Below are 12493 nucleotides of genomic sequence, written 5' to 3'. Positions count from 1 at the left end.
TCTCTCAACTTTCATCTTCTTGCTCTCGTCGCAGTTATCCTTCTCCGCTTCCGATTTGCGAGACCGCAAACAAAATTTCTTAAATGTCAGTAAGACAAACCAATAGCTTAAATTAGAAGGCGTGAAATTGGCGCACATGCAAATAATAGGCATCAATCCACAAAACTCTCCTAGCCAAACCAGTTTTGTTGATTTTTGAAGAAGTAAAATATCAAAGAAAGTCAACAAAAATAAAAGTGATCGTCTCCTCCATTAAAAGAGAGATAAACAAAAACAAAAAATGGCTTTTCAAGATTTTGACCTCATTCAAGAACGCGTAAACGCTGACAGAAAACGTAAATTCAGGAAGAAAATCACCATTGGAGTTGTCTCTACGCTTGTTGTCGTTGCTGTCATTACAGGAGGTGCTTTTGCTTATGTTACATTTGGAAAAAAATCACAAGAACCGGTGAAAGCCACAAACACAAACAGTAAAGCTAAAGGCTCAGATAAAAGCTCCGAGAAGAGTACCGCTACTCCAAGCAATAAACCACCATCTTCTGCAGCAGCACATTCTGATAAGCCCGGCCAGGTCGATAAGATTATCAAAGCACTTTGTAATTCAACTCTTTACAAACCAAGTTGTGAGAAAACTCTTAAAAACGGGGCAAAGACAGCTTCTCCTCTGTCTGATCCTAGGAGCCTCTTAAAGTCTTCAATAAAAGCAACCAATGAAGATCTAGTGAAAGGTTTCGAAAAGGTTTTGAAACTCAAAACAGGGAACAAAGATGAAAAAGACGCTTTAGCGCAGTGCAAGTTGCTTGTGGATGAAGCTAAGGAAGAACTTAACACCTCTATGAAAAGAATCAACGACACAAAGGTTAACAGCTTTGCGAAAATAGCTCCTGATTTAGACACTTGGTTAAGCGCAGTCATGTCGCATCAAGAGACATGTCTCGATGGGTTTGAAGAAGGGAAACTCAGAACTGAGATACGTAAGAACTTCAACTCTTCTCAAATGATGACTAGCAACTCTCTGGCGATGATCAAGTCTTTAGATGCATATCTTTCTAAGGCTACAAAGGTGAAAACGAGACATCTTCTTGAATCAAGATCGTCTTGGTTAGGCAACAAGGAGAGAAGGATGTTAAAAGCTGTTGATGTGAAGGCTTTGAAACCTAATGCTATAGTGGCTAAAGATGGTAGTGGAAATTTCACAACCATAAATGCTGCACTTAAAGCAATGCCTGCTAAGTACAAAGGAAGGTATTGTTAAACAGTTTCATAATATTGGTTCATATTTTTGAAGATGGGATCTTGGCTCTAGGCTTAGAAATTTTTTCTTTTTTTTTTTATAGATATACCATTTATATAAAACATGGAGTTTATGATGAATCTGTGATTGTTGACAAGAAGAAAGCTAATGTTACAATGGTCGGTGATGGATCGCAGAAGACGATCGTGACGGGAAACAAAAGCCATGCAAAGAAAGTCCGTACGTTCCTCACAGCCACATTTGGTATATCCTGATTTCTTAGAGGTTTAATCTCTCAATTGTGTACAATATAATTTATGCATTTGCGTTTATATGATGATAAACAATTGAAAATTCACATGTTTCTAAAAAAAAATATTTTTATGTTTATGCATGTTAACATATTAAAATTTAATAATAAACAATTTATGATTAACTATTTTTAATGATTTTAAAGCAATAGTAACTCAGTAAATACAACTAATTTTCTTAAAATTTACGAATTGACATTATTAACTTATATAAAATTCCTTGAAAACGTAAAATATTTTTTTATAGACAGACGTTTTAAAAAAAAACATTTATATTTGGGAACAGGGAATAATACATAATATTTCAGTTTTCAAGAATTATTTTGTGACATGCAAACATAATTTTGTTTCTATTTGCATGCACGTTTAAGTTTAGTGTTCATATAAATAGAAAAAAAACTAACTATGAAGTGCAATATTAATAACCTTTTATGGTCTTGATTACTTACAGTGGCACAAGGAGAAGGATTCATGGCACATTCCATGGGGTTCCGGAACACGGCTGGACCTGACAAGCACCAAGCGGTCGCCATACGTGTCCAATCCGACCGTTCAGTTTTCCAAAACTGTAGATTCGAAGGCTACCAAAACACATTATACGCATACACGCACCGACAATTCTACCGTAGTTGTGTCATTGTCGGAACAATAGACTTCATATTCGGTGACGCGGCCGCCCTATTTCAGAACTGTAACATCTTTATCAGAAAAGGAGTACAAGGGCAGAAGAACACGGTGACGTCTCAAGGGCGAGTGGACAAGTTTCAGACAACAGGCTTTGTGATTCAGAACTGTACAATTGCTCCAAACGAAGATCTTAAACCTGTTAAAGCTCAGTTCAAAAGCTACTTAGGTCGGCCGTGTAAGAACCATTCTAGAACAGTTGTGATGGAGTCCATGATCGAGGACGTGATTGATCCTGTTGGTTGGTTGAGATGGCAAGAGACAGATTTCGCTATTGGTACATTGCTTTACGCGGAATACAAAAACGATGGTCCAAGCGGAAAAACTACTTCTAGGGTTAAATGGCCTGGATTTAGGGTTATAAACAAGGAAGAGGCCATGAAGTATACAGTTGGACCATTCTTACAAGGGGATCCATGGATTCATAATATGGGGTCTCAGGTTAAGTTTGGTCTTTATGATGCTTGATGCTTGCAAGTTTGTTGTCTTGCTTCTTTTCGTTTAAACATGTGGTGGAGAGTAAAAGTGTAGCTTGGAGTGCAAGGTAATAGAATGTGAATATACAGGTGAGGTGAAAGTGATATCTACTCATACATTTTTACATGAAACATGTTTAAACTTTAAAGGCGTTTCTTGATGAATGATACTCCTGATGATAACAATGGATGCAGATATAACACAACTTGCATTGGTGTGGTGAGTGAATATCATTGATAATAGTCACTTACTTTTTAATCTTGGTAGTAAGTGAGATGAACATATAAACTAATATGGTATACCAAAGTTCTTAACTTATCAAAGAAGCCTTAAAACGCAAAAAAAAAAGATCAACATCACCAAATGAAAATTGTGCACAAGGGAGATAAGAAGGTTGCAACCTGCCTAAATCATGGAAGCAAGTGAAATCATGCATCGTTGGTTATTTCTGTTGGTGTGATTAGATGAGTAATATTAATAATAGTCACACCATTGCTTAATATACAAAGGTTGAACCGTAGCTAAATTGGGCCAAAGCTATTAACCTATAGAAGAAGCCTTGTAGTTTTATAGTTAGTGTCTGTTTTTTTTTTTTTGTATATTTTGGTAGTAAGTGAAACTAATATGCTACCAAGGCTCTTAAATTAAATTATAGAAGCCTTGAAACGCTAAAGGTCAACAACATCAAATGAAACTGTGCACAAATGAGATCAGAAGGTTGCACAATCTGACTATATCATGGAAGCAAGTGAAATCATGCATCTTTGATTATTTGCAAAGTGAGTATTTAGTTCCTTCAATTCGGTTTCTATCTTGCATCCCATTTATTTTTCCTCATTCAAAGAGTGCCTCCACAATCTTTATAGGCTTTTACTATTTATCAATTTGTTCAAGTTTTTTTTTTTGGACATTAATGCATGAAAAACTGTAACTCTAATTTCATTTTCATTCAAACTAATGCTCTAATTTTGTTTTTTAACTAATGTTCCGATCAGTGATTCAGATTAGAAGAACAGTAGAAAAAAAAAAACTTAGAAATATAAAAATGGTTTATGTCAGAAAAATATAAACGAAAAAATCTATAATAAACAGAAAGAAATTAACTAAAATAAATGTAATGAATCTTCCGTTTGCTCCGTTTTTATTCTAGCCGAATTTTTTTTTTTTTAATCATAATTAAGACTGATGTTGAAAACTAAACTGAACCATACTTTAGAACAAGACTTGGACAAGTTCCCTAGGCTTGACCCCGCTTGAGCTACGTTCGTGCGCACATCTGACCAGTGACCACACTACTAAACGGCACCGTTTCGAAACGACATCCCTGAACAAAAAAGAACGGTGAAGCCAAGGAGCCCAAACCGAGCTGTTTGTTTTCTTCGATTAGTAATCTTTTCGATATTTTTCTCTCCCGAATCGCCGGAATCTTATCGCCGCCCACTTTTAAAACTTGAAAGCCTCTTCTCCAACAAGAACCACATAATACGCCTCACCCTCCTCACTATCCCTTACCCAAGATCTGATCCAATTCACCTCTCTCTCTCTCTCAAACCCTAATCTAAATTAGGTTAACCTTCGATCTCCTCCTTCTCATCTTCTAAATCCCGAATCAGAGATTCAATTGCTCTGAATTCCTTCTGGGCTTTCCAAATTTAGTAACTTTTCCCCCCCCCAAATTCTGATCGGGTTTTCGATAAATGTGGTAGATCGAGACCGGAAATTTCGTTTCCGGGGTGTGTTGCATGAGGATTTGGTGTTTTGATTGCTTCACCGACGAGGAGGAGGAAGGTAGACTGAAACAATCGGCTATGGATAACAACAACAACAACAACAACGACGACGATGTCGATTTGGATCTAAACCAGAGGGAGCTAGGAGTCAGTGAGGACGAGCGTTGGCCTATGTGTGAGGAGATGATGCGTGCTGCGACGGAGGAGGAGGAGGAGGACGGTACTGAATTGGAGCAGTTATGGTCATCTGAGATTCGCTCCCATCCTCATTTAGTTCTTCAAGGAGAGAGTAGCAATGCTGCTGCTGCTGCTGTAGGTGAGGATTGTACGATGGAGGAAGCTGATCACGATTCGTATCATAAACGTGCCAAAGTCTACTCTGGCCTTGCGTGAGCTCTCTAACTTTTTTTTTTTATTGTTGTTTGTTCGTTTTGTGTGATTCTGATGCTGAAGTTTAGTTGCAGTGAGGGCCGGTCAGCTTCCGGGGTATCTTCAGATGCTGGTTCGTCGGTGGAGAGAACTGTGAGTTTTGGGGTTGCCTCTTCTTCTAGGACGGATGTGGATATGTTCTGTCAGAACTTCATCTTGAATTATGGTCGGAAAGATGGGAAGAAAGATGAGGGAGATGACAACGGTTCTTCTGAATCAGAAGATTTTGAAGTTCATATCGATTTGACCGATGACCTCTTGCATATGGTACACATTGAATTTTGTTTTTTTTTTCATTTAACATTGATTTGTAGGTATCATTTTATTTTATTTTTAATAAATTTTTTTGTTCATCAGGTATTCTCGTTCTTGAATCACATCGACCTCTGTCGCTCTGCTATGGTGTGTCGTCAGTGGAGAGTAGCTAGTTCTCATGAGGATTTTTGGAAGGCCTTGAACTTTGAGAATATGAGGATTTCTATCGAGCAATGTAAGTTGTTCTTCATGCATTTGCTAAATGTGTCTTGTTTGTGACTTTGAGGGCATTGGTTCTGCATTTTTATGATAAGGTTGGCCTTTAAAATAAAATATAAGCACCAAAATATGCATCCGCTATGTTACTTAAACTTATATTTCTTCCGTTTTACTAATCCATAAACGGAAGGCATAATGTACATAAATAAAATATAACCTTTCGTTGCTTTGTGTGCAGTTGAAGACATGTGTCTTCGCTATCCCAATGCCACTGAAGTGAATGTTTATGGCACTCCTTCTGTTAACGCTCTGGCTATGAAAGCAGCCACCACTTTGAGGTATCTGTTTTGTTTAGTCTGATATGGTTTCTTGATATATATCCATCTCAAATCTTTTCGTCTTTTTCAGGAATCTGGAGGTCTTAACTGTAGGAAAAGGTCATATCAGTGAAAATTTCTTCCAGGCATTGGGGGAGTGTAATATGTTAAGGAGCGTGACTGTAAATGAGGCTATTTTGGGAAATGGTGCTCAGGAAATTCACCTGAGTCATGATCGGCTACGTGAACTTAAGATTACAAAATGCCGCGTCATGCGTTTGTCTATCAGGTGAAGTTTTTTCAATAAATTCGTTTTCATTCCTATTTGTTTGTGTAAGTCATACTCAATTATCATTATTTTTCCTCTCTTCTAGGTGTCCGCAGCTCAGGTCTTTATCATTAAAAAGAAGCAACATGTCACAGGCGATGCTTAACTGTCCACTCCTTCAACTTCTTGATATAGCCTCGTGCCATAAGCTCCTGGATGCTGCTATCCGTTCAGCTGCCATTTCGTGTCCTCAGTTAGAGTCGCTCGATGTTTCCAACTGTTCCTGTGTCAGCGATGAAACTTTGCGTGAAATAGCCCAGGCTTGTGCTAGTCTCCATATTCTTAATGCTTCATACTGCCCCAATATATCTCTTGAGGTTGATTCTGTTATCTGATGCTGTTTTTCCTTTCTCATCTGCAGTTTCGTACTCATTTTTCTGACTTGTGTGCTCTTTTCCTCTTTGAAGTCAGTACATCTCCCCATGTTGACAGTTCTCAAGCTTCATAGCTGTGAGGGTATAACATCAGCGTCTATGACTTGGATTGCTAACAGTCCTGCGCTGGAGGTCTGTGATTGCTTTTGTCCTTAACTAGAGGTCACTGTTTTCAGTTGAGTTAATCACATATCATCTATTGCAGGTTTTGGAGCTTGATAATTGTAATCTGTTGACATCTGTCGTGTTGCATCTCTCCCGTTTGCAGAGTATAAGCCTAGTCCATTGCCGCAAGTATAGTCCTCAACTTTGATTTGCGCCTTAAAAACGATCTTGGTATTATTTTATTTTACACAAGTGTCCTCTTTTTTCTGTGTTTAACAGATTCACAGAGCTGAACTTGCAAAGCGTAATGCTTTCATCTATCACTATCTCAAACTGTCCAGCGCTTCGCCGAATCACAATCACTTCAACCTCCCTTCGAGTATGAACTTAGTTATCATGATTTATTATTACATGTTGTTCCATTAGTTGGATTTTTTTTCCTGATTAACCCGTTAATATATTCATTTTGGTTGCAGCGGTTAGCTCTCCAGAAACAGGAGAATTTGACAACATTAGTTCTGCAATGCCAGTCCTTGCAAGAAGTGGATCTCTCTGATTGTGAATCGCTCTCAAACGCTGTTTGTGAAATATTTAGTGATGATGGTGGATGCCCAATGCTGAAATCATTAATTCTTGACAACTGTGAGGTGTGATACAGTTTCTTCCTGTTCTTTTGGCTACAGCTATCTGCTATATAGGATAACAGAATGAAAAAAACATAGTGAAATAATTTAACTGAAATGAAAACGGACATTGTCTGATATTTTGCTGATTGCTTAACTAATTCTTGTATCAACTTGTAGAGCTTAACAGAAGTACGATTCAGCAATTCATCGTTGGCTAGTCTGTCCCTTGTTGGCTGTCGTGCTGTTACTTCTCTCGAGTTGAAGTGCCCTCGCATAGAGCAGATCTGTTTGGATGGATGTGATCATCTTGAAACTGCATTATTCCAGCCTGTGAGTGTTGCTTCTCTCATTTAAAATAACTAACTTGTTTTTACTGATGTATTTCTTGCTTCTTCCTTTCTGGTTGTGAGTAGGTTGCGCTCCGGTCTCTGAATCTAGGAATATGTCCGAAATTGAGTGTGCTCAATATCGAAGCACCTTATATGGTGTCCCTTGAATTGAAAGGCTGTGGTGTACTGTCTGAAGCATCCATCATTTGTCCTCTGTTAACATCTTTAGATGCGTCTTTCTGCGGGTAATTATACATTTGTTTGTTATTTTTCAACTTCGTGAATAATCTTATGGTGCTGCTAAACAATTTTCACGATTACATCTCCAGCCAACTGAGGGATGACTGTCTATCTGCAACCACTTCTTCTTGCCCACTGATTGAGTCACTGGTGCTAATGTCGTGTCCTTCTATTGGCTCTGATGGTCTGTCTTCCTTGAACGGGCTCCCAAATCTGACTGTTCTTGATTTGTCGTACACTTTCTTGATGAATTTGGAGCCTGTCTTCAAGTCCTGTATTCGACTGAAGGTAATTAAGACTTTATTTGACTGTCGACAAGAGAGCATATGTACTTAATCTCCTTTTCACGAGAACTTCTTATGCCTATGCATTCTTTATGTATTTTATTGTTTAGGTACTCAAATTACAAGCCTGCAAATATCTCACTGACTCATCACTGGAGCCTCTATACAAAGAAGGTGCTTTACCGGCACTTGAAGAGTTAGACCTGTCTTATGGAACTCTCTGTCAGACTGCGATTGACGATCTACTTGCGTGCTGCACACACTTGACCCATTTGAGCGTGAACGGCTGTGTTAATATGCATGACCTTGATTGGGGTTCAACCAATGTGCAGCCATTTGATTACTTTGGTGTATACAGTTCTGGTGAGACTACTCGAGAACCAGCTGAAGCAGCCAACCGGTTACTGCAAAACCTCAATTGTGTGGGTTGCCCCAATATCAGAAAAGTGTTGATACCGCCAGCAGCTCGATTTTATCATTTATCAACACTGAACCTTTCACTATCGGTCAATTTAAAGGAGGTTGATCTTGCCTGTTCCAACCTGATTTTGCTTAATCTAAGGTGTGTGAGGATTTACCATCTGTTATTTGACTTTAATCTTTATTTCTCATCAATGATTGGTTTTACTCCATAGCAACTGTTGCTCTCTGGAAGTACTGAAGCTTGGCTGCCCAAAATTGGCTAGTCTCTTTCTTCAGGTACGTTTTTGCCCTATACTAAGCTTCTTTTATGCCTTTTATATATGTTAAAGATGGATATCTACAGTTCCAGTACTTGTGCATGTGTTATCACGAAACACACTTTGATACCAACCTTTGTCTTTGGTAGTCTTGTAACATGGATGAAGCAGGAGTTGAAGCAGCTATATCAAGATGCTGCTCACTAGAGACACTGGATCTCCGTTTCTGTTCAAAGGTAATAATTATAGGGAGTGTTTTACTTCGGTATCAAAATTTAGCAAATAATCTCATGGCTTCGTAAGATACTTCAAATTTTGAAAACCATGTCTTGGTGATTAACAGATATCCTCGGTGAGCATGGCGAGGTTCCGAGCAGTGTGTCCTAGTTTGAAGCGAGTCTTCAGCAGTCCAAATCTTGCAGATTAGGGATTTGCACCGAATGTTTTATTATATACTAGTATTATCCCCTGCTATGCAGGAGCACATTATATTTCTTAATATAAAAATTTAATACAAAAATGAACTTAAAATATATGAATGGTGTAAATGTTACATGTTTTGTTTAAATATAAATATAAACTAGGTGATTCTCCTGTGGAGATAAAAATTTATAAAATAAATATTTTATTTTGTTTGTTTATAAGTTTTAGGTAATTTTGTAATTTGTATGTATAAAAAAATGTATTAAGTATTTTTACGTTCTTATCAGATATGTGATTTTAATTCTAATATTTTGTATTATTTTAACTAATCATTTTGGTACGTTGAGTTGTATATGTTTTTATAAGTTGATGATGATTTTTTAATGAGTTAAAATTGGTTTATTAGTAGATAGTTCAGTTATCCTCTTATATTTGTGTATATATTTAATAAAATTTTGTATAGTTTGATATATCTGGTTTAGAAAATAGAAAAAAATATTAAATCAGATATGCATTAATAAACATGACTTGTAATATTTTAAAAATTCGTGCACATATAAGAATATATATAATAGATAAATCATAATAATTGGTTGATTTAAATGTTAATATGTTGATTGGTTTCATTATTTATTTTGGTATATTGGGTTATATCATCTTTTTGAAATGAATCATAATTTTTTGGTTATAACAAAAATAAAATAATCTTGATAATTAGATTTTGTTTAGTTTTCCTTAGGTTGATAAATATATATATATATATATATATATATATATATACACATAATTTTGTACATGTTTTCGATAAAATATATAAGTCTATACTTTGAAAATTCATAGATATTTCTTTTTTTTGTTTATGTTTTTTTGACAAATATAAATAAAACAAAAAGAAATTTCGTTTATATAATCTATCTTTTTATAATAAGAAATTTAAGTTTTCTTTTTAGAAAAAAAAAAGAAATTTAAGTTAAAAGAAAATTAAAGATAAAAGGTAAAATTTAAACTCGTTTACGTATAAAAATCTATTATTTTACGTTTTTATAAATATTCATTTTTCTTATTTATGTGCTTTTTCAAAAGAGAAAATCTAACTAAAAAGTTTATTTAATTTTTATTAAGTAAAAAGAAAATAAAAATAGTTGTTATTAATGGCAATCATATATAATATTTATATTTCATTAGGATAGCTAGGGCAATTAACCGTACTCAGAACTAAAGTGAGTGAGACACATAAAAACTGACTAGAGATATGAATATTAGTTATTATGAACGTTTAAATATATTTATAAAAATATAAATAATCACATTAACTAAATGCATTATATTATAATAATTTTACAGTTAAATACATTAACAAAATAAAGAGAACGTCCATGTAGAAAATGAAATAAAATAAAATAGAACGTCGATATACTAATAGTTCTTGCCATTTTTGGTTTTTATTAGTTGATATTATGAGTGATTAGTTGAGTTGTATCTGTAGAAAATTTACTTTATGTGATCTTTTACCAACTAAATTACGATCCGCGCTTAAAAGTAGGAAATATTTTTTGACAAAATCTAATTAACAATATCAATAGATTTTAACATTTTGTATAAGTAATGTTTTGACATTTTTATTTTAGTGTATTTGAAAAAGATATAATTATATTATTTTATATTTTTATTAAATAAGAAAATTATCTAAAATATTAATTAATTTTGTTTTTAATTATTTCAACCCGGTTCATTACGAATTTTTAACAATATATCTGTAATTTGTTTGATTAAATTTGTGATATATATTTATTTGATAAATTTATAATTATAAAACTTATTTGATGTTTATTTATGGACTCGATAATTTTATTTGTATAAAACTATTTGATGTCGGCTTAAACCAATCACAATCTCACATATATAGTTTTATGATCTTAAGAATAAAAACAATTTAAGAATATATTCTCACATATTAATTTAATTAGTTTCAGATTATGATTTTATGTAGTATCTAAACCAGCAGAAATAGTTATACTTATTTTTAACTATTTATAAATTATTTGAGTGGTTTAAATCAAATAATTAAAAAGAAAATAAATAAAAAGTTATTAAAAATGCAGGACTTAATATTTTATAATGTTTGAACACAAGATTAGTTATTGTGTTATTTGGAAGCACATTTAGTAATATAATGTTACTTTCCATAATTAAAAGATTGAATTTAACTATATAAAAGAAGTGTGTATCTAATTTAAAAACTTACAAAAAAAGTTGGATCCATGAGAATGATTCTGTTTTAATAAAAGAGATATAAAACATGATTGGTGATTTTTATGGTTGTAGGTAAAAATTAAAGTTAAAAGTCACCTCTTACAGTTCAACCAATTACTCTCATTCTTTTCATAAATGATTTTTTTTTTTAAACTTCAATGTTGAAAAGAATTCAACCAACATTAATGGTTTGTAAATAATATTTAAATATAATATAAATGCTTGTTGTAGAGATCTACAAAATAAACTAAATATAATAATGATTAATTATAAGATGAAAAAAGGTAACAACTCACCAAATTGTTAAAAAAAGGCCATTAGCATTCATGAACTCAACATTTTAGATGCTATTCCTTTGTCTTTTCAAGCTAGTCTTCATTGGTGTTTTTCCAATCTTTAGATGATTCTTATGTTGGTTTGATCTTTTCTGAAAATTTGTCTACATATAAATGTAAACACAACTCGTAAAAGTAACCTCGATTTTTGACTGGACGTAAAAAATTTGCAAAATGAATTAGAATGAGAAACCGATAAACAGTAAAATGAAAACCATCAGCCATCCTCATGTTCCTCCCATTGGCCCCGCCTGGAAATTATGTGATGCCAACGATACATGAAGAATATCAGCAAAACCCCAAAACTAGTCATCACTTGTAAATGAAATAAAATTCAAAATAATTTGTTCTTCATTTATATAAAAAATAATTCACTCTTGTCATTTCAAGGAGAATGAATGTTTTCAAATTCTTTGATTTCAGTTCTTCTCGCTTTGTCGTCTTCAAATTCACATTTTGTTTTGTTATCGATTGAGTGTTTTTTAGTGATTATTTTGTGGAAGATTTATGATTAGACGAACCACGAAAATAATAATGAAGATCGTGAAATTGTAAACGGCCTAATTAGTGGATATGTAACCGCTTTACGATTTATTTGTTATTAATCGTCAACTGACTTCTGTTGTATAGTATAAAAGTTTGTTCTTCAGATTATACAATGTTGTGTTGTGCTTATAATGTTAGGGATGGAAATTGAGGTTACCAGGAGTGGTAAGAAATTGAAGAAATTCAAGAAACAAAAATATAATTATACAACTGTTTTGTTGTAGGAAAAATAATGAGAGTATTGTATTTGAATAAGAAAGAATGCACAACAATATTATATGGAAGGATATTACGACTAACAAATGGAAATATAT

The 12493-nt window shown here is 34.0% G+C and overlaps 2 protein-coding genes across 3 annotated transcripts; both read left to right on the top strand.

Moving 5' to 3' along the window:
* Positions 1-257: 257 nt before the first annotated feature.
* On the top strand, positions 258-2799 carry LOC106304935 (putative pectinesterase/pectinesterase inhibitor 45). The gene is made up of 3 exons (XM_013741318.1): positions 258-1245; positions 1338-1498; positions 1997-2799. Exons 1-3 carry the CDS (start codon positions 281-283, stop codon positions 2695-2697), a joined length of 1827 nt encoding a protein of 608 aa, XP_013596772.1. The 5' UTR covers positions 258-280; the 3' UTR covers positions 2698-2799.
* Positions 2800-4048: 1249 nt separating this feature from the next.
* On the top strand, positions 4049-9155 carry LOC106306385 (F-box/LRR-repeat protein 15-like). 2 transcript variants are annotated; one of them, XM_013742985.1, is made up of 17 exons: positions 4049-4825; positions 4895-5132; positions 5223-5355; positions 5578-5677; positions 5748-5945; positions 6031-6301; positions 6392-6490; positions 6564-6652; positions 6743-6842; positions 6940-7110; positions 7267-7419; positions 7503-7663; positions 7748-7946; positions 8053-8504; positions 8578-8641; positions 8772-8858; positions 8966-9155. In XM_013742985.1, exons 1-17 carry the CDS (start codon positions 4449-4451, stop codon positions 9047-9049), a joined length of 2976 nt encoding a protein of 991 aa, XP_013598439.1. In that variant the 5' UTR covers positions 4049-4448; the 3' UTR covers positions 9050-9155. The 2 variants fall into 2 exon arrangements, with proteins under 2 accessions (XP_013598439.1, XP_013598440.1); XM_013742986.1 differs by having other exon boundaries at positions 4050-4825; positions 4901-5132.
* Positions 9156-12493: the final 3338 nt, after the last annotated feature.

This window comes from Brassica oleracea, chromosome C7 (assembly GCF_000695525.1).
Source record: "Brassica oleracea var. oleracea cultivar TO1000 chromosome C7, BOL, whole genome shotgun sequence".
In the NCBI taxonomy this organism is placed as follows: Eukaryota; Viridiplantae; Streptophyta; class Magnoliopsida; order Brassicales; family Brassicaceae; genus Brassica; species Brassica oleracea.
Note: the sequence above shows the minus strand (reverse complement) of the source record. Positions and strands in the feature narration are given on the sequence as shown.